This window comes from Pantherophis guttatus, chromosome 5 (genome assembly GCF_059756535.1).
Source record: "Pantherophis guttatus breed Tessera chromosome 5, ASM5975653v1, whole genome shotgun sequence".
Classification (NCBI taxonomy): Eukaryota; Metazoa; Chordata; class Lepidosauria; order Squamata; family Colubridae; genus Pantherophis; species Pantherophis guttatus.
In genome coordinates, this window is record NC_142067.1 from 13731113 (window position 1) to 13753687 (window position 22575).

The 22575-nt window shown below is 44.5% G+C and overlaps 1 protein-coding gene across 4 annotated transcripts in view; it reads left to right on the forward strand.

Moving 5' to 3' along the window:
- Positions 1-22575, forward strand: part of AMOTL1 (angiomotin like 1) — a 106862-nt gene that overhangs the window by 37135 nt on the left and 47152 nt on the right. The window contains exon 1 of one of the 4 annotated variants that reach the window (XM_034408761.3): positions 9169-9569. The exons of the other annotated variants lie outside the window; for them this stretch is intronic. Within the exon in view, the coding sequence (XP_034264652.2) occupies positions 9551-9569 (19 nt within the window). The 5' untranslated portion in view covers positions 9169-9550. Of the gene's footprint in view, positions 1-9168; positions 9570-22575 lie in introns of those variants that run through there. 4 annotated transcript variants of the gene reach the window in all.

A 22575-nucleotide genomic window follows, 5' to 3' on the forward strand; every position in this document is an offset into this window, starting at 1 on the left:
CCGTTATGATCCCTTCTAGGACAACAGTCCTCCATTTCTTTATGGAAGCCTTCTGTTGGTTAGAAAGGAATGAGGAACTTGAATTCACCCAGATGTTTATTGAAAACTCCCAACATTGTTGATCCTTGCTATATTTATTTAGAATGAATGAACTGGAAGGGACCGTGGAGGTCTTCTAGTCCATTCCCCTGCTTAGGCAGGAAACCCTACACCACTTCAGACAAATGGTTATCCAACATCTTCTTAAAAACTTCCAGTGTTGGAGAATTCACAACTTCTGGAGGCAAGTTGTTCCACTGATTAATTGTTCTAACTGTCAGGAAATTTCTCCTTAGTTCTAGGTTGTTTCTCTCCTTGATTAGTTTCCACCCATTGCTTCTTGTCCAACCCTCAGGGTTGGAGAATAGCTTGACTCCCTCTTCTTTGTGGCAGCCCCTGAGATATTGGAACACTGCTATCATGTCTCCCCTAGTCCTTCTTTTCATTAAACGAGACATACCCAGTTCCTGCAACTGTTCTTCATATGTTTTAGCCTCCAGTTCCCTAATCATTTTTGTTGCTCTTCTCTGCACTCTTTCTAGAGTCTCAACATCTTTTTTACATCGTGGCAACCAAAATTGGATGCAGTAGTCCAAGTGTGGCCTTACCCAGGCCTTATAATGTGATATTAACACTTCTTGATTCTATCCCTCTGTTTATGCAGCCTAGAACTGTGTTGGCTTTTTTGGCAGCTGCAGCATACTGCTGGCTCATATTTAAATGGTTGTCCACTAGGACTCCAAGATCTACTATTGAGCAAGGTATCACCTATACTGTATCTGTGCATTTGGCTTTTCTTGCCTAAATCTAGAACCTTACTTTTTTCACCATTGAATTTCATTTTGTTAGATAGTGCCCAATGCTCAAGTCCGTCAAGATCCTTCTGTATTTTAAACTTATCTTCTGGAGTATTGGCTATTCCTGCCAGCTTGGTGTCATCTGCAAATTTGATGAGTTCCCCATCTATCCCTTCATTCAAGTCATTGATTTGAGATAAGTGACTGTCTAGGCTCTTCCTAAAAACATCCAATGATGGAGGGCTCACAATTTCTGAAGACAAGCTGTCCCACTGGTTAATTGTCCTCACTGTTAGGAACTTTCTCCTTAATTCCAGGTTGCTTTTCTCTTTGATTGGCTTTCAACCATTGTTTCTTGTCTTGCCCTCTGGTGTTTTGGAGAATAATTTGACCCCCTCTTCTTTGTGGCAGCCACTCAAGTACTGGAATACTGCTATCATGTCACCCCTAATTCTTCTGTTCTTTAGACTAGCCAAACCCAAATCCTGCAGCCGTTCTTGTTTTGGAGCTGCTGGAAACAATAGTCGAGATTAGAAGGTTCCAGATTCCTTATTCTTAGCCTAGAAAGATCTACTGATGGTGTACTGAAAAAGAAAGCTAGATTCCTTGGGAGAGCATGTGATTCATTCAATCAAAACGTGCTTCTGCACCAACTCTCTAGAAAAATAAATACTTTTTCAGCATCAGACTGTAGAGACACACAGAGGGAATTCACATACATATGTGGACATAAGATATATTCTTATGTCCTATATATATATTCTATATAACAATTCTATATATATATAGAATTGTTGGCAATTTGTAATTATTTTCACTAACACCGATGCAGAAGTTTCCCCATAAAATAAGATTAACTAAAGTTGTTATAGTTGGACACACTTAATAGCTTAGATTTACTTTGCTTGCTTCATTTTATTACATGTACAGCTATTACAATTATTGTACCTTTAAACCTATAACAATATAACAGCACAACATTTTGCCACTATAGATCAAAGTTTCCAGCTTTAGAACCGAAGACGTAACACCAGTTTCAAATGCTTAGTATAGATTTAAGCAAATATGCTATGGTAGCAAACACACTGGTTTTTATAAAATGGGAAAAGATTTCAGTTAAACAGCAACAACTTAGCTTATTCAGAACAATAACACTATGCAGACACAATACTTACAGACTTCCTTGCTTGAATTATGTGTGTTTCCTTGCAATGACAGATAAACTCTTCCTATTCATTGTTTAGAATCACCAGGCTTAAGTATTCATTCAGTTATAGCAGGGGTGAAATCCAGCAGATTCTGAAAGGTTCTGGAGAACCGGTAGTGGAAATTTTGAGTAGTTCGGAGAACTGGCAAATACCACCTCTAGCTGGCCCCAGGGGGGGTGGGAATGGAGATTTTGCAAATATCCTTCCCCCAGGAGTGGGGAGGGAATGGGGATTTTGCAATATCCTTCCCCTGTCGTGCCCACCAAGCTATGCCCACAGAACCAGTAGGGAAAAATTTTGAATTTCACCCCTGAGTTATAGAGTTCACTGTATAGCTTTCAACTAGTCAAACTCTTTTTCTGTGAATTAAATCTCGTCCATAGATTTGTTATTCAGGGGGAAAGTGAGTTCTCTACCCCCTTCCCTCCCATGTACGCTCTTCAAAGATCTTTGAAAAAAGCTAGGATGGAAATACATGAACCAGCCAACCAACCAGTCAACCTGCCAACCAACCAAAAAAAGATGAGTGAGGAATTGCCCCATTGTCTTATTTCTCCCAATAGTATTTGAAGCTTGAGCTGATTGCATGCCGTGGCTAGGGATTCCTGTAGATTGATTGATTGATTTAGAGCAGACGTGTCAAACTGGTGGTCCACAAGCTGGATCTGGCCTGCGACAAGCTCAGAGTTGTCCTGCGGGGCTGCCACCAGTCGGCCACGATGACCAGGCCACGCTCATCCTGGCCCTCCAATGGCAAACACATTCTTAATACCGCCAACAATGGGATCGAGTTCGACAGCCCTGATTTAGAATATGGCATATCATACATGGCCTAGTGATATGTATTAACATTTCATCTAGATTAGAAGAACACAATAAAATATAAATGTTAAAAAGATCTACCTTTAAATACCAATGTCTAGGCCATCTAACCACAGCATCATTCATATTAAAAAAAAATCAGATGCTGGACTGGTATATGCTCTCAGTTTACAGCCGGTTACGATGTGATATACTGTTTGACAGAGGACCTCACAGTCACACTGAGGAAAGGATACAAAGTCTTGGCAGATGCCGTGTGTGAGGTGCAAGTCCTATTCAGGGTTGTCCATTGCTGACTTGGTCATTCAAAGCCTGGCACCCCTTTTGTGGGGTCATTTTTATGCATCTTCCTATGACGTGTTCAGCGACTCATGCGGCTTTCCATTGGGAATTGATGTTAAAGTTGTTGGGCAGATGTTGTGGATGTGCCAGTGGGGGCTTCGCTTCCTGGATTTGAGTCTTCCTGCATGCACCGGTGGGAATAAGTTGTTCATAACACATAACCCTGTAGAGTTAGATCTTTTGAGTAAGAATCTGGGGAATGTCCTTCCAAGATTCCAAGAAGCACCAAGCTATAAAAGGCTGAAGTCATTTCCAATTTCATAGGCAAAGCGATGCATTTCTAAAAACAAAGAGTGGCCATTTATGTCCTTCCGGCCAAAGTGCTTAAACATCTATTGGTTGGAGATAGGTACTTACGATCATGTTCTCCAACACGATTGTCCTTTCCAGCTGACCAAAAGGACATCATTTAGAATTATGCATGATGGACTGGTGGAAGGATTAGAATCCAGTCAGGATTACACGAGACCTCTATGAGCTGGCCTCTTTGCCAGAAGTTGCATGAATTCCAACATATTTTGTGAGACGTGATAGTCATGAGGCAGAGGTGGGTTTCAGCAGGTTGTGACCAGTTCTGGAGAATCAGTAGCAGAAATTTTGAGTAGTTCGGAGAACTGGTAAATACCACCTCTGACTGTCCCCGCCCTCATCTATTCTCTGCCTCCCAAGTCCCAGCTGATTGGGAGGAAATGGGGATTTTGCAGTAACCTTCCCCTGGAGTGAGGAGGGAATAGAGATTTTGCAGTATCGTTCCCCTGCCACACCCACCAAGCCACACCCACAGAACCGGTAGTAAACATTTTTGAAACCCACCACTGCCATGAGGGCTTCTGCCGCAGTCGTAACCCAATAATAGACAGTGGAAGTATTGATTACTCCAATTAGCAGTTTATGTTTGGCTGGGTTTTTTTTTTTTTAATTCTTGTTTACATTGATAGGGAGCTAACATGAAACCAACATGCTGGTATGGATGTATACAAATACGCACACATTCTTGTAAGGACATGAAATAGCAGTTATGTCAGGCGTAAACATTTGTAAGATTGCGGTCTTTTGACATGCTATTGTTGCAACAAGGAATCAGATTGTATTTGATTCCAATTGAAATGACAACCCAAATAGTTTCTTCAGATTGCTGGTCGATGTCCAGCTGTGAGAATTGGGCTTCTCTCTCTCTCTCTCTCTCTCTCTCTCCCATGCTGACCTCATCTGGGCTTGGAATGAATCCAAAGAGCCAATGCCTCACACAGCATCCTTTTGTCAGAAACGAAACAGGTCAAATTATTAAAGGAAAGAAAGACAGAGCACTCTTCCTCCCAATACAAAAAACAGATGTGCAGCGGAATTTTCTTTCCCATTTTTAAGGGAGGGGTAAGCTTTTTCCAACGGCGGGCCTGTGCTTCGCAGAAGCCTGTTGGAGGAAATGTTATAAATACATACATTCATTCCCATGGCAAAGATTGCATTGTGGCTGTTAATTTTAGAAGGAGAAGACAAGGTCTCTTTTCAATGCCTACCAGATTCTGCTTGGTAGCAAGGTTTGGTATGGCTTTAAGTGCTGCTTGCAGAGGGAACTTTATACCCGCTCTTGAAAAGAGCCTGCACTGAGGCTTCTTCCTGCTTGTAGGGGTTCCAGCGGTCTTGTTACGTTAAGCATCAATGCATTGCAATGTAGGGTATTTCGTAAGCTGTGCATGTGGATTTATGTCTGTAAAAATGTGATATGGTCTTTGGGAATCCGCATCATAGGATGGAAAAGGTGGTAAGTTACTTTTTCCTTCCTTCCTTCCTTCCTTCCTTCCTTCCATCCATCAATCCATCCATCTATTTTGTCAAGCATGTATAAGATAACAGATACCGTATAAGTATAAACATGAGTATGAATACATGAAATGGATACAAATAAATGGGGATAGTGGGACAGGGACAGTAGGCACATTGGTGCGCTTATGCACACCCCTTACAGACCTCTTAGGAATGGGGTGAGGTCAATAGTAGATAGTCTAAGGTTTGGAGTTTGGAGCAGTTTACCTTAAATTTGTATCTATTGTGTGCTCGTATATTGTTGTGGTTGAAGCTGAAGTAGTCATTGACATGTAGGATATTGTAGCAGATAATTTTATGTACTATGCTTAGGTCAGACCAAAGGTGGGGTAGTTCTAAGTTGTCTAAGCCCAAAATTTCAAGTCTGGTGGCATAAGGTATCCTGTTGCGAGCAGAGGAGTGGAGGACTCTTCTCGTGAAATATCTCTGGACTCTTTCAATTGTATTAATGTTCGATATGCAGCGCAGGTTCCAGACAGATCAGCTGTGTTCGAGAATTCGTCTAGCAAATGTTTTATTTGCTCTAGTTAGCAGTACACTATTACCAAAGAAGAAGCTACGCAAGATTAGGTTAACAAATCTTAATGCCTTTTTGGCAATGTTGTTACAGTGGGCTCTGGCAGTTAGATCATTCTTTACTCTGAACTTGACACTAAGCTTTTACTTAGGATAAAAAATGTATGTGGGGTATCACAGAGCATGCTAAGGATGCAGCAGGCCAGGCTGACCCTATAGAATTTATTTATTTATCTGTGTTACTTTGATTCTGCTTCAGCCCATTAAGACTCTCTGCTGGTGTTTCTCAACTGCAACCACTTTAAGATGTGTGGACTTCAATTCCCAGAATTCCCCAGCCAGCATGCTAGGGAATTCTGGGAGTTGAAGCCCACACATCTTTAACCAGTTGAGGTTGACAAATACTGCAATAAGCAGTCTAAGTTAGCCATTATACTGTATGCAATAAAATATTATAAAACTTTCAGAATAAATGCTGTTAAACCTACTACTATAGGTGCCAACTTCAAGATATTACACCCTTCTTTCTACAATAATATAATATCTAAAGTTCAGATCTTAACATTTTGAAAATAGTATGGGTTTTAAAAATGTTAGAAATACTCCTATTCTCTTTCTCCCTGTGTCCATAGTCCATCTTTTCCAAGAAGCATGTTACAGTAGTCCTGAACTTACAACCATTCATTTAGTGACCGTTTAAAGTTTCAATGGCACTGAAAAAAATGAACTTTGACCATTGTTCACACTTACAATCCTTGCAGCATTCCCATGGTCATGTCATCAAAATTCGGACGCTTGGCAACTGGTTCACATTTATGACAGTTGCAGTGTCCCAGGGTCACACCTTTTGCAACTTTCTGACAAGCAAAGTCAGATTCACTTAACAACCATATTACTAATTTAACAACTGCAGTGATTCACTGAACAACTGTGGCAAGAAAATGGGGCAAAACTCACTGAGCTGTCTCGATTAGCAACAAAAAATTGGGCTCAATAGTGGTTGTAAATCGAGGACTACCTCTACTTCCGTTAGTTACTCAGCATGCTTGCTTCTTACTGAGAATCGTTTTCCTAGATTAGTTTGTACTTCTGCAAATCAGTCAATTGATACTTTCTTTGTCTTGTTAAATTATTCAGATTATATCAGACATTCATCCTCCATTCAAGCTCAAATTCATGTTTGCTTGTGAAGAATGCTGTCTTATTTGGGGGAAATCCTTCAGTTTCTCAATGCCGTCTACAGGATGATGGGTTTTTGTGACCTTCCATCCATGCCATAATCTCATCCAACCCTGCTTATTTTAGTGATAGAAGAGAGTATTTGTAGCTCAGGGTTGAACTGTGGGTGCTAACTCTGGTGATGTTTCCAATCCTAGTGTAGTCTTACCAAGGCACTAGCATTTCACATGATCTTGAGAAGCTGGGGAACAGAAGAAAAGAGGGGAAATGGGGTCTTTTCTCCTCTCCAACAGGTAGAAGGTAAAATTGGGAATAGAATGGAATGGAATAGAATGGAACGGAACGGAACGGAATGGAACAGAATAGAATTCTTTATTGGCCAAGTGTGATTGGACACACAAGGAATTTGTCCTGGTGCAAACACTCTCGGGGTACATAAAAGAAAAGATACATTCGTCAAGAATCATAAGGTACAACACTTAATGATAGTCATAGGGAAACAGTCAATATAAATCTTAAGGATACCAGCAACAAAGTTACAGTCATAAGTGGGAGGAGATGGGTGATAGTAACAATGAGAAGATTAGTAGTAGTGCAGACTTAGTAAATAGTTTGACAGTGTTGAGGGAATTATTTGTTTAGCAGAGTGATGGTGTTTGGGAAAAAACTGTTCTTGTGTCTAGTTGTTCTGGTGTGCAGTGCTCTATAGCGTTGTTTTGAGGGTAGGAGTTGAAACAGTTTATGTCCAGGATGCGAGGGGTCTGTAAATATTTTCACAGCCCTCTTTTTGACTCGTGCAGTATACATGGCATGGAAAGGAGAGCACAGAAAACCACTCTGGGATTGGAGAACTGATTCCAAAGATTGTTCCTCACCCTATCTCTCTTTTCCCCAGGCTCTCAATGCAGACAGGATGTCTCCTGCTTGACCAGGAGGTTGGACTAGAAGACCTCCAAGGTCCCTTCCAGACCTATGATTCTATGTTCTATAGGTGGTCCCCAATTTATGACCACCATTGAGCCCAACATAAGCAGACAGTTAAGTGAATTTGGCCCCCATTTTACCATCTTTCTTGCCACAGTTGTTAAGTGAACCACTGCAGTTGTTAAATTAGTCACAAGGTCATTAAGTGAATCCGGCTTCCCCCATTGACTATGTTTGTCAGAAGGTTGCAAAAAGGGGACACTGCAACCCACCGTCCTGAGTCAGCTGCCAAGCGTCCTAATGTTGATCGCCATGCTGCAATGGTCATAAGTGTGAAACATGGTCGTTAAGTAATTTTTTTTTCAGTGCCGCTCTAGTCGGTCCCTAAAAGAATTGTTTCAAACCGAGAAATATCCGTACTAATATCCGTATTAATTATCTAGAGAGATTTTCAATCATCCAGGTCATGGTTATCCCAAAGGTGCTTTTTTTTCAAGAGGCAACTGGACTTTCTGGTTTTTTCTCTGAAGACATTTCGCTTCTCATCCAAGAAGCTTCTTCAGCTCTGACTGGATGGTGGGGAATGGAAGGATTTATACTCCTTGCAGACAGCTGGTCATTTGCATCCTTTTAGAAAGTCGTTGAGGCCACTTGGAGGTTTATCTGTGTCCTCAGGGTCACCTGAGTGGTGTTCCTGGTTCCTGTAGCCTGCATTTTTTTTCTCTGGAAATCCGTTTATATTCCCACCCCATTCGAATGGTATTCATCCCAAATTGGATAGCTAAAAGTCTATGGAGATTCTCAGTCATCCATGTCATGGTTGTCCCAAATGCACTTTTTTTTTTGGTTTGTTTTTGTTTCAAGAGGCAACTGGACTTTCTGTTTTTTTCTCTGAAGACATTTCGCTTCTCATCCAAGAAGCTTCTTCGGCTCCAAAGAATCCAGTCAGAGCCGAAGAAGCTTCTTGGATGAGAAGCGAAACATCTCCAGAGGAAAAAAAAAAACCCCAGAAAGTCCAGTTGCCTCTTGAAACAAAAATATGTAAAAAAGCAACCTTTGGGACGAGCAACGTTTAAGGCGGCAGGGTGGAAGAGCCCTAAAAGAGAAAATCCCCTGGCATCCTGTTCAACCAGATGGCCGCCTTCATCTCCATTCCCCTCACCCTTTTTATTTTTATTTATTTTCCCCCCCTTTTTCTTTTGAAGTAGAAGTTTCCAGCAGGCCTAGCTAGGAAAGTTGCCTCAGGAGAGGTTTGGAATGCCAGCCAACCAACCAACCATCTCCTGCCATTGGCTGCTCAGCCTTTGGCAGAGGCTGATGGGAGCTGAAGTCCGGAGGGCAACCTAGGTTATGGGGCTAGTTACCCTCGAGGGAAGATAATAACCACCTTCCCCGCCCCACAAGCCTCGCAAGGTGGGCGCAGCCCCGCCTAAGACACCCAGAGGGCTTCTCCGCTCGGCGGCCTCCCCGGGCTCCGCCCTGCCTGCGCTTTTTTTCTCTCTCTCTCGTCCCGGAGAGAAAAACGTCCGAAAAAAAAAAAAAAGCGGCTTTGGCGAGTCCGACGCGCGTCCGGCCTGCGGAACGGAGCCTCTCGAGCGCTAGGACCTGGCCACGGCGCCTCGGGGGCGGAGGTGCCATTGCCGCTGCCGCCGCCGCTGCTTCTTTCCTCCGAGCCCCCCGCGCGCGCGCTCGCGTGGGCGGGTGGGCGGCTCGAATTACGTCGCCGAGCCCAGACCCCTTTCGCCGCGTCCGAGGAAAAAGGGGAAGCCAGCCCAGCCAAGCTTCGTTTTCAATCGGGGACGGCTCCCTCCTCGGCTAACTCCTATAATCCCGGGGATTTTCTCCGCTTCGCCGCGGCGGATACATGTGGGCCACCATTAGGACCCAGAGACGTTTGCTATGATTTGGGCAGCCGTAGGTAAAAAAAAATAAATAATAAATTGGAAAAAATAATAAATTGGAAAAAAAAATATGCTCCGGCATTCCGAGCATTCCGGCGTGGGAAGCGCGGTGCGGGTTTGCTCTTCGCCCTCCCCCCTTCCTTTACCCGGGTACCCTCCCTCCCTCTCTCTCTCTCTCTCTCCTTTTCGCTTCGCGGGATGCCAAAAAAAGAAAGGAAGGGGAAAAAAAACCCGCAGGGAAACCCGCTTCAGCCTGTCAAAGCTGCACACGCTTGAGCCCTTAGCCCCCCCAGCAGAAGCCTTCCCTACGCCTGCCTGCCTGCCTGCCTTTAAGCTTTCCCCCATTTTGGCCGGAGTGCTTGGGGTTGGGAAGACGGGTGGGCGAGATCGGGATGGATGATTCCGACCAGAACTGGCTGGGAACGATGGGGCCGGGGGGGTGGGGGTGGGGGTGAATGGAAGGCTTGCTAAACGGAACTGGGGATCGGGATGGATGGTTCCGACCAGAACTGGCTGGGAACGATGGGTGGCTGGGTGGGGGCGTTCGGTCGGTGGGGTGTGCGTGTGGAAGGCTTGCTCGATGGAACTGGAGCTTGGGGTGGATGGGAACGATGGGGACGGGGGTGGGGAGAGGCTTCCTAAATGGAAATGGAGATCGGGATGGATGGTTCCGACCAGAACTGGCTGGGGACGATGGGACGGGGAGGGGGAGGGGTGTCGGTGGGGGATGGAAGGCTTGCTAAATGGAAGTGGAGCTTGGGATGGATGGTTCCGAACTGGCTGGGAACGATGGGGACGGGAGGGGTGGGGGGAGAGGCTGGCTAAATGGAAGTGGGCATCGGGATGGATGGTTCTGACCAGAACTGGCTGGGAACGATGGGGACGGGAGGGGTGGGGGGAGAGGCTGGCTAAATGGAAGTGGGCATCGGGATGGATGGTTCCGAACTGGCTGGGAACGATGGGGACGGGAGGGGTGGGGGGAGAGGCTGGCTAAATGGAAGTGGGCATCGGGATGGATGGTTCTGACCAGAACTGGCTGGGAACGATGGGGACGGGAGGCGTGGGGGGAGAGGCTGGCTAAATGGAAGTGGGCATCGGGATGGATGGTTCCGAACTGGCTGGGAACGATGGGGACGGGAGGGGTGGGGGGAGAGGCTGGCTAAATGGAAGTGGGCATCGGGATGGATGGTTCCGAACTGGCTGGGAACGATGGGGACGGGAGGGGTGGGGGGAGAGGCTGGCTAAATGGAAGTGGGCATCGGGATGGATGGTTCTGACCAGAACTGGCTGGGAACGATGGGGACGGGAGGGGTGGGGGGAGAGGCTGGCTAAATGGAAGTGGGCATCGGGATGGATGGTTCCGAACTGGCTGGGAACGATGGGGACGGGAGGGGTGGGGGGAGAGGCTGGCTAAATGGAAGTGGGCATCGGGATGGATGGTTCTGACCAGAACTGGCTGGGAACGATGGGGAGTGGGGGGTGTCGGTCGGTGTGTGTGTGTGTATAGGGGGGAAATGGAAGGCTTGCTAAATGGAAGTGGAGCTTGGGATGGATGGTTCCGAACTGGCTGGGAACGATGGGGACGTGGGGGTGGGGAGAGGCTGACGAAATGGAACTGGGCTCCCGGGTTCGCTCCACCACCACCACCACCCCTGGGAAATTTGGGGGTGGGGGCGGGTGTTGATAAATGGAAATGGGCTCCCGGTTCGCTCTGTCAATCCGCCCCTCCTCCACTGAGAAATTGGGTGGGGGGGAAGCGATGATAAAGAGTGCCTTGCGCTTGTTTTGGGAGTTTGGAAAGAAGCCTCGCGGTTGCGGTGATGAAAGGGGGTGGGGTGGGGTGAGGAAAGGTCCCACCTTCCACGCTTGGTTTAGGATTCTCCACCCCGCCTAGCCTCCTCATCGTAGCCCTCTTCCCCGTAGCCCAGTCGGTCCGTTGATCCCGGGATCTATTCTGGCGAAGGGTAGAAGGGGTTCTCTTCCAGTGGTGAAATCCAATTTTTTTTATTACTGGTTCTGTGGGCGTGGCTTGGTGGGCGTGGCAGGGGAAGGATACTGCAAAATCCCCACTCCTGGGGGAAGGATATTGCAAAATCCCCATTCCCTCCCCACTCCTGGGGAAGGATACTGCAAAATCCTCACTCCCATCCCACTCCTGGGGGAAGGATATTGCAAAATCTCCATTCCCACCCCACTCGGGGGCCAGCCAGAGGTGGTATTTGCCGGTTCTCCAAACTACTCAAAATTTCCGCTATCAGTTCTCCAGAACCTGTCAGAACCTGCTGAATTTCACCCCTGTTCTCTTCCCCCCACCCACCCCCTTTCCACTGATCCGGACAACAGCGAGCAGGATCCCTTGCTTTTCCTTGCTTTCCAGTGAGCTTCTCTAAGTAGTCTTACACTTACGACCACAGATTTTTGTGTTGCTCAGTGAAACATTGGTTAAGTGGATTTTCACCCATTTACAACCTTTCTTGCTGCAGTCGTTAAGTGAATCACTCTGGTTGATAAGTTAGTAACCTGGTTGTTAAGTGAATTTGGCTCCCCCCCCTCCTGACTTTGCTTATCGGGAGGTCGTAAAAGGGGCATCGCATGACCTTGGGACATAGCAAACGGTCGTAAATATGAACCGGTTGCCAAGCATCTGAATAGCATGACCATGGGGATGCTGCAAAGGCCGTGACTGTGAAAAATGGTCCATAAGTCACATTTTTTCAGTGCCGTTGTACCTTTGAACAATGAACTGTTGTAAGTTGAGGACTACCTGTATTGGGGCTTTTGTGGATCCCTCCATGGACCATGAAAGAAATGCTAGGCAAAGAAATAGCTTTGGAAGAATATCTCAAAATGAAATAATTGCACATTGATGAAAAGGCTTGTCCCTAAGAACAATGTAGAGGTCACACTCTGGCCAAAGAAAGAAGCAAGAATTATGGAGAAGTGTGCTACCATCCAACAGTTCGAAGAAGGCTAGCGTCGCAATAAAAAATAAAACTCAATACCTGACCCCCTAATTTTGTTGTGCATTTGCTGATGGAAAAAGGCTTGGCAAGGAAGGAGAGAAAGGTTGGGCATAGATCCCAACAATATGGTCCAGGAATTTGCTTTAGAGTAAGGGATTTTTAAGTAAGGGGTGTGGTGGCTCAGTGGCTAAGACGCTGAGCTTGTCGATCGAAAGGTCGGCAATTCAGTGGTCTGAAACCCTAGTGCTGCGTAACAGGGTGAGCTCCCGTGACTTGTCCCAGCTTCTGCCAACCTTTCGAACTGAAAGCACGTAAAAAATGCAAGTAGAAAAATAGGGACCACCTTTGGTGGGAAGGTAACATTCCATGCGCCTTTGGCGTTGAGTCATGCAGGTCACATGACCATGGAGACGTCGGACAGCGCTGGCATTATTTTCTAAATGTGTCTGTATATGTGTGTGTGGCATAATATATATATATATATATATCTGTGCTTGTGTGTGTGTGTGTATGTGTGTGTATATACACGCACACACATGGTATATATATTTCTCTCTCAATATACCATGTTTTCCTGAAAATAAGACCCTGTCTTATATTTTTTTGAACCCTGAAATAAGCGCTTGGCCTTATTGCCATGTGCTCAAAAGCCTGATTTGGCTCATTATCAGGGGATGTCTTATTGGGGGGAAGCAGGGTATATATATCAGGCATAGATTGCTCTCCAGTGACCAACTTTACAGGAAATAATCAGAAGAAAACTAGTAATATCTTTGTAGACTAACATACCATATTTTATTAAAAGCCATAATCTTTTGTGAGCTACAATGAATGACTATTTGAGACACTAACATGGCATTCTCCTGCAACTGTAAAGCATGATGCTGTAGGTAAATCCTGCGATGGTAAATCTCCTGAATTTAGTGGTACTTAATCCTTTTTAACTATGCATACAGTTCTAGCCCTAGTTTTATTTTTATTTTTTCCTAAAGCCTGTGCTATCTGTTGGTTTTCAAAACTGTATGAGGTTATGATGGAGTAAAAACGTAGCTTAATGTTTATTTGGAGAAGCTTCTAGTACTTGATTAGATTTATGATATGCAGGTGGACATCCCTAAGGGTTTTTATCCCCAATATTATATTTCTCATGCTGGAAATTTTAGTGTCTTGTGCTGCTCTTAAAGGATCTGCCTACCTATCTTAGCCAGCTGAGTGACCTTGGGCCAGTCACTATCAGCCCAACTTGCATCACAGGATTGTTATTGTGGAGAAAATAGGAGGAGGAAGGCATATTAGATAAGTTTGCCACCTTTGGATTGTTTATAAAAATAATAAAAGTGGAATAGAAAACAAACCGAACATTCAGATAATGATGATGGCTTTTTCTGAAAGCCGCTGAACAAGAAAAGAAAAATATATGTAGGAAATGTAATTTCTAAAGTGTGTCACATTTTCTTCTAAAGCAGAGGTGTCAAACTCGATTTCATTGAGGGCCGCATCAGGGTTGTGTTTGACCTTGGGGGGGGCGTGGCCAGTTCAATGTCACTTGTGTCAAGGGCGCTTGTGGTGGCCCGAGCGCTCTGCCAGCGAAAGCGGGCTCCTGAGCTCCGTTTTCAGCTGCGACGGCCTCCTGCAACTCTCTGCCAGCAAAAAGGAGGCGGCCCTCCCAAGCTCTGTTTTTGGTGGCAGACGCACTGTGGGCCAGTCCTTTGCTGTTTCCAGGTCGGCCCCACGGGCCAGATCTAAGCACCCCGCAGGCCTTGAGTTTGACAGCCCTGTTCTAAAGTGTGCTACTCTTCTTTTGAAAATGATGAAGGCTAAACATCCTTATTAGTTAATGAACAGAATTCAGTTGGTCCTCTAATAGAGGCTTCCTTATAAATGTTATCCCATACAGTCCTAAAGCTGATCTTTGGGATTGAAACGAAGTCTTCATTCTAATTATATAGTTGCAATTTGAATCTAAGGTGAATTTTTCCCCGAAGGCATTTAGGGAGAGCTTCACAGAACCAGATTCAATGTGCTAGTGGCAAATAGTATTTTGTTATTATATATTTTGTTTTTCTTGAGTAGGAGTTTTTCAAATACTCTCCTTCAGGTTTGTCCAGTTTTTATACCCTATCCAACTGAGTTTGAGAGCAAAGTCTTACACAGTAATTTCAGGGTGGCTTTTCAACTAAGGATTTGCACATTTTGTACTTTAAAAAAAATATGAGATTTTCAGGAAGTGGGATCATGATAGGGAAAAATAGCTTTTTAGATAACCGTAGTTCTTGTGTGACTCTATTCAATTGTCTCTTGAATGTGATCCTATCAAGATCAAGAGGATGGATGAACAAGGAGCTTGTTTTGAGCCAGTTTTAAAATGATTTATATTATTTTTTCCTCCTTTGCTTAGATGGGCTTATGGATGGACAAAATGAAATACAAAATACAGTAGAATTTAGTAACCAAGGTTTCTCTCTCTTGAAAAATAGGGTTTTACATATTCTTCAGAATGTATTTGGCCAGTAAAGTATAGATGAGCTTAATTTATTGTCAAAAGATGATGGGGGAAAAAAACTAGCTGATGCAAAGAACCAGGGTCATTTGTTGAGTTTAAGATTTATTACCACAGCCTGTACCCAAAAATCTAGTCAACCATGTAGGTCAGCACTAAATTGGCATAGATAAGAATCTGCAGTATTCAAGGGTGGGGGAGGGGCTGGACTTCCGTCTCTTGTGAGAATGCAAAGACTATAAATTGATGACATACTTAACTCCACCTTCCAGCTCTGCCTGCTCGTCTTCCTCAGTTACCACTTTTTTTATTCTCTTCAGTACTCTTTTAATGTATGTATCTATGTATGTGTGTATGTATGCATGTATGTATGTTTGTTGCAGTGGTGGGTTTCAATTTTTTTTACTACCGGTTCTATGGGTGTGGCTTGGTGGGCGTGGCATGGCTTGGTGGGCATGGCAGGGGAAGGATACTGTAAAATTTCCATTCTCTCCCCACTCCAGGGGAAGGTTACTGCAAAATCCCCATTTCCTCCCGATCAGCTGGGGCTCGGGAGGCAGAGAATAGATGGGGCCGGGGCCGGTTAAAGATGGTATTTACTGGTTCTCCGAACTATTCAAAATTTCCGCTACCGGTTCTCCAGAACTGGTCAGAACCTGCTGAAACCCACCTCTGGTATGTTGAAAGAAGTCAGGGAAACTGCAGATTGTTGCCGAGGTGATTGTACAGGAAATCCTGGACTTACAATCATACATTCAATGGTTGTTTGAAACGGGGCCTTATGACCTATGTTTCAAATTACAGATCACTGTAGCACTCCTGTGGTCACGTGACTGTGATCTGGGAATATGGAAACCCATTTGTACTTATGACCGGTTGCCACATGCCCTGAGATCATATTATCACCATTGGCCTTTCCTGCCTGCTTCCTCAGAAAGTCAGTGGGGAAGCCATCAGGGAATGTTGCAAGTTGTCGCCATCTGCAAAGAAGACTTCCATTTAGTCTCTGGAGGTTGACTGAAAAAAGCCTATGCCGAAATCTGAGCAGGATTTTCAGCCATGGAGGATTTTTGGCTCTGTAGCAGAGAGACTTGTCCACAGCACCCCACCCCCAACTCATGCACGACCTGCATCAGGCTTCCCAGGGCCTCCTTCACCTTCTGAGTCACTCTATGCTCCCTACCAGTGACTGTCCACTTAACGACTGCAACAGGAAGTGCCAGAATTGTGATTGTTGATGGGAAAAAGTCCTATGACAACTGATTTGCTCAATGACCGAGATTCTGGTCTCAATTGTGATTGTATGTCAAAGACTAGCTGTGTGATTAAATAGACATTTGTACCTGTTAAGTCGTGCTTTATGGGGACGTGTACGTGTTTAGTTGTGTCTTTTCTTGAAGAAGTGTGTTTTTAGCAGTTATTTGACTTGTACTTTAGTACAGTGTTTTTCAAACTTAACAGCTTTAAGATATGTGCAGCAACCACGCGGATGCTGCCATTATCATAACCTGTGTGCGGCTCACCTGGGCTCCATTTTCACTGACAAAGGGCTGCAGGAGGCTGTCATGGCTGAAAACTGAGACCAGGCGGGTCGCGTGCTGCCTCCCCAAGCTCCATTTTCATTGGCAGAGGGCTGGAGGAGGCTGTCACGGCCAAAAAAGGAGCCCGGGCGGCCAGCACGTGGCCCTCCCGAGGCCCGTTTTCGCTGACAGAGGCACTGCGAGCCTGTTCTTTGCTGTTTCCAGGGCAGGCCTGTGGGCCAGAAAGCACCCCACCCCGGCCGGATCTGGCCTCCAGGCTTGCGTTTGACACCCCTGGGCTAACTGATGAGAGCTAAATAGCTTGAAATAGATCTATACTAGTCTCCCTATTTCTTTGTAGGTAAAAAACCCAAAATTTAACACAAAAATAGTTTGTCACGACTGCCTGCAAAGGCCCCTTGATTGGGGCTGAAAGGCAAAAATGGAAGCAGTATGCTCCGTCCCATAATTGGGTAGACCAGGTTGCTGTGATAGACCGGTCCCACCGGAGGAAAAAAAACACTTGTTGTTTAGTTGTTAAATTGTGTCTGGCTCTTTGGGACCTCATGGCCCATTGCAATGCAGGTCCCCCTGTCCTCCACCGTCTCTCAAGCTTGCCCAAATTCATGCTCATTGCATCGATGATACCTTCTAACCATCTCATCCTCTGCCATCCCCTTCTCCTTTCGCCCTCCATCTTTCCCAACGTCGCGGGTTTTTCCTAATGAATCCTCTCTTCTCATTAGGTGGCCAAGGTTTCAGCTTCAGTTTCTGGTGTTCCAAAGGGAAAGCAGACCCAGTCAGGGTTTTGATTTTCTTTAGGATTGCCTGATTTGATCTCCTTGCAGTTCACAGAATTAAATTACAACTATTTAAATAAAGGGCTTGAATTCAAACTACTAGTTCCAGTTAATTTCCACCGATTCCTGTGAGCCATAAATGATGCAACTGACTTAGCTGGATGTAACTCCCTGATTTCAAGTATCCAGAGAAGGGCCCCCTTTTCAAAGCAATGATATAAGCGTGTGTTTCCATGTGCCCAAACTATTGTATTTCTTGAGTAACCCAGTGCATTAATTGACTGCTATATTGTATATAAGCCTGCTCCCAAGTCACTGACCCATGTAATGTAGAATTAGCTTACTCACTGGTAAGCCACCCTTCAGAGTTTCAATTAGGTATCTTTCTCATTAACTTTTCCATGCCAGGAATTCGATCTGTTTACTATAGAAGTTAAGCTCTATTGACTTAAATCTAAATAAATGCTCTATATTGCAGGGAACCTGAATACTAAAGCCTCTGGTTACGCTGCTGAAAATGCCTTTTGGGCTAGTAGGAAGTATTTGTTCAGACGCCTCCTCCCACTTGGTGTCTGCCAGATGCCCTGCCCCCACCTGACTCTGATTTTAAAAAAATAATAATTTCAAGTATCTTCTAGCATCCTTTTTATTTACAAAAAGACCTTTGGGCCTCTGGTAGAAAATAAAAAGAGTTGATAGCTGCAGACGTAGCCTTTGTATGCTTGCCTCCCTCCAAAAAGAGAGAAGGTGGGAGGCAGAGGGAGCTTCACACAATTTAACAACCGCTTTGCCTCAGCACCAAAAATGTGAGCGCGTGCATGGGTCTTAGATCATGGGTATCAAACTCACAATATCATGTTGCTGTCACGTGGCGTTTTGCGATGTTTCCCCCCTTCGTGGAGCTGGGGTGGGTGTGGCCTGCATGTGATGCATTCGGCCCGTGGGCCGCCATTTTGATACCCCTATCTTAGATGCTTTCCTTCTCCCGACTGTGACTGTCAGCTTTTTCTGTAGATGTTTTATTGGATTCAAGTCAGGACTTATCGCAGACCTCTTTAGAACAAAAGCAGAAATGATTTGCTTTCAACCATTCTTGGGTTCTCGTAGAAGATGTACTGCATATTTTGAATCACTATCCTGTTGACTGAGACATTAGGTTCTGTTCCAGAATGCCTTGATAATCTGGTTTTATTGTGCTTGCAACAGATTCAAGGCACCCAGTGCAGGAGGCAGCAAAGCAACCCATAACATTATGGAACCTCTTCCGTGTTTCACAGCAGTGATAGCGTTCTGTTCTTTAAAAACATCATTTGTTTCCTTCAGTGAATATGAGAACTGCTCTAATTTATCAAAGAGGGTCTCGTTTTGTTTCATTGTCTTCCAGAATAGACTGTGGTTTGTCAACGTGCACTTTGGCAAATTCCAGTCTGGCTTTTCTTTGTGTCTGACTTTCAGAAGCAGCATCTTCCTGAATCTTTTACTGTGGAGGCCTTTGTCAGTGGCAGATAGTGCAAATTGTTGTACTTTGATCTTAGAAGTCAGACAGGATTTGATTTGAAGTTTTCCTGGGCCCAAAGGTGCTTTTTCAGGAGGCAACTTCTTGTTTTTTCTTTTGAAGACGTTTCACTTCTCATCCAAGAAGCTTCTACAGCTCTGACAGAAAGGTGGGGAATGGAAGGATTTATACTCCTTGCAGAGAGCTAGTCATTTGCATCCTTTTTAGAGGGTGGTTGAAGCACTTGGAGGTTTGTCTGTGTCCTCAGGGTCACCTGAGTAATGCTCCTGGTTCCTGTAGTCTGCAATTTTTCACTCTGGAAATCCATTCCTACTCCCACACCATTCAAAGGGTGTTCATCCTAAAATAGCTAAAAGTCTGTAGAGATTCTCAGTCATCCAGGTCATGGTTGTCTCAAAGGTGCTTTTTCAGGAGGCAACTAAACTTCCTTTGTTTTTGTTTTTCTTTTGAAAGTTTTCCTTGGGTTTCCCCCCCACCATTTCAACTCTTCTTCTGTCCTATGTGGGGTTAGTTTTCCTCTTGTGGCTCACCCAGGCAGGTTGTCTACAGTCCTATGGAGATTAAATTTCTTGATAATATTAGTAACTGTGGTCACATGAAAAACTTTGAAGAGGGATTTGTAGCTTGGTTGTTATCTTCTTCCGTTCATCCTCAGCCAACTTTCAGATTTTCTTTCTCTTTGTCCATGTTCACTTTGCTTCATATAATGACACATCATTTGCAATTATGCAAAATTACCTAGTTGTGATTGCATGGGAGCAAGATTTATGGATGCAGACAAAAGCATTGCTAGTCCTCCACTTTTCCCACCAGAATCCCAATTTGCAGTGAAATACAAACACAATTAAATGGCATCCACCATTCTTTATTCCAGTGTTTTTCAAGCTTAGCCACTTTAAGATGGGAGGACTTCAACTCCCAGAATTACCCTGGGAAGCTGCTGGCTGGGGAATTTTGGGAGTTGAAGTCCATGCATCTTAAAATGGCCAAGGTTGAGAAACATTGCTTTATTCCATTCCATTGTCGATAGAGCAGAAATTTTGCATTTGATTTACCCTGTTTTCCCCAAAATAAGACATCCCCTGCTAATAAACCCAATCGGGTTTTTGAGCACATGGCAATAAGGCCAAGCACTTATTTCAGGGTTCAAAAAATATAAGTCAGGGTCTTATTTTCGGGGAAACACGGTATGTATTCTTGTAAATAATAAAACAAATGAAAATGGCATGGACATAACTTACTGGTACCTCTTACATTATTGGATGATTTCTTAAGCAGACCTGTTTACTTTAATTAACGTCAAAGGGATCTTCAAACTCATAATCAGTCATTCAACCCATCTGAATAGAGCAAAGTATTCACTCAGGCATTTTGCTTAATTGTATGTAATTTTAAATGAAAGGTGTAAAACCTGAATGGAATTCAGTGGCATGAAATGACATGGAATTCAAAAATTGACTGTAACTTAGTTATACGAAAAGATGTAAGCTATTGGCTATTTTCAAGGCTGGTTGAATCTGAGATCCAGTGCAGGGATGGTTGAAGGAAAGATAAGAGATCTGTTTTCATAGTGATGGACAAGCGGAAAGTCAGATGCCAGAATAAGCAGATAACAGTGAAGGAGTCTCACTAAAATCCAGAAATGGAGTCAGTCAGCTTGCCTTCATTATCTAAAATTCTGCTCAGGAAAAGGAAGGAGTCAGTTCTAGGCTTACTGTACTTTCAGTGAGGTCAACAGTCCAAAATAAAGAAACTCGGCTGCATATTTTACTGTATTTACAGATAGCTACATGCAGTTCTGTAATTAAGCTAGTACTGCATATACACTGGAATATTGCTTGAGTCTGGTGAGCTTCAGCTTTATTTAAGACAGGCACTGATTATTTTGGAGAGGTATTTTGGGAGCTGGCACTTTACCAGACCTCAAAACACCTTTCCAACACCTTCTGTACAACCTCACTTATGGGGATTTTGTAAACCATCTGAAATGCCCAAACTGGAACATACTGCCAGGAAAATCTCATCAGGCTAAGGCATAAACACATCTCGCTAGCCCTCATTTTCAGTTGTTTAAATGTAGAAATTTATCAGGTGTGACGTTAGTTGACGGCCTCCATCCTAGGACGTTAATTTTAACTGTGATGCTCTTCAGTGTAGGATCTAGCTTTCTTCTTCTCTAGCTTCCTATAGAGCAGGGGTGTCAAACTTGATTTCATTGAGGGCCGCATCAGGGTTGTGTTTGACCTCGGGGGGGGGGAGACTGGGGTGGACGTGGCTGGGGTGGGCGTGGCCAGCTTGACATCACTCATGTTGGCGCCTGTGGTGGCCCAAGCGCTCTGCCAGCTCTGTTTCCGGCTGTGACGGCTTCCTGCAACCCTCTGCTAGTGAAAACGGAGCTCAGGAGGGCCACAAGCTCCATTTTCGCTGGCAGAGGCACCACAGGCTGGTCCTTCACTGTTTCCAGGGCGGCACTTGCGGGCGAGATCTAAGCACCCCATGGGCCTTGAGTTTGACATCCCTGCTATAGAGTCTAGAATGCTGAAAGTTGGAGTTGGCAATCTTTTGAGGTTCTGTAGCACATTTGCAACTGCTTGGGGCAATCTCACAGAATACCTGACCTCTTATTTTCTAATCATGTAAAGAATTCCAGAGGCATGGCTGTAAATCAAAATGTTTCTAGAGAAGAGCTTTTTATTCTGGAAGAGGGCAATTTCACAGTAACAGACAGACAGACAGACAGACAGACAGACAGACAAAATATATTTTAATAATAAAGCAGGGCAGGCTGGAATGGCGGAAGAGATGGGCCTATGGGGATACTGATTCCTGTCAGCCCTCGTGCTATCACTAGTGGCTTAAGTTCTTCCTTCAGGGCCATACAGAGTTCCCATCTGCTCCACAGCCTGTTCAATGACCATAATGTAAATTGCCCTTTGGTTTATTTTATTTTGGGATCATTTCCTAATGTGGTGTTCCTCAACCTTGAGCCGCTTGAAGAGCTATGGACTTCAACTTGCAGAATTCCCCAGCCAGTCATCCTAGCTGAGGAATCCTGGGTGTTGAAGTCCACACATCTTAAACAGTGGTGGAATTCAATTTTTTTTTACTACAGGTTCTGTGGGAGTGGCTTGGTGGGCGTGGTGTGGCTTAGTGGGAGTGGCTTGGTGGGCATGGCAGGGGAAGGATGCTGTAAAATCTCCATTCCTACCCCACTCCAGGGGAAGGATACTGCAAAATCCCTATTCCCTCCCCACTCCTGGGGGAAGGATATTGCAAAATTTCCATTCCCACCCCACTCTGGGGCCAGCCAGAGGTGGTATTTGCTGGTTCTCTGAACTACTCAAAATTTCTGCTACCAGTTCTCCAGAACCTGTCAGAACCTGCTGAATACCATCCCTGATCTTAAAGGGGTCAAGGTTATGAAATACTGCCCTAATATGATAAGAATTGGAAGACCAATGGTTTTTAAATATGTTACAGTTGCTGTTCATAAATCATTGATTTTTGAATTTTTATATGTGGTCTATGGTAGTTTCTTGATAAATTTTGGCAATAGGTATCTGGAAACTTAAGACATTCTTCCCATAAATGGTCATTGAATGCCATTCTGAGCAATCGGTTTTGAATCTCCAAAGGATAAGAAAAATTGTGATATCAACAAATCCTTCCAGCTTTGCTAAGCAGATACCAAATGTTTTAAGTGGTCCAGGTGTCGGGTTTTTTT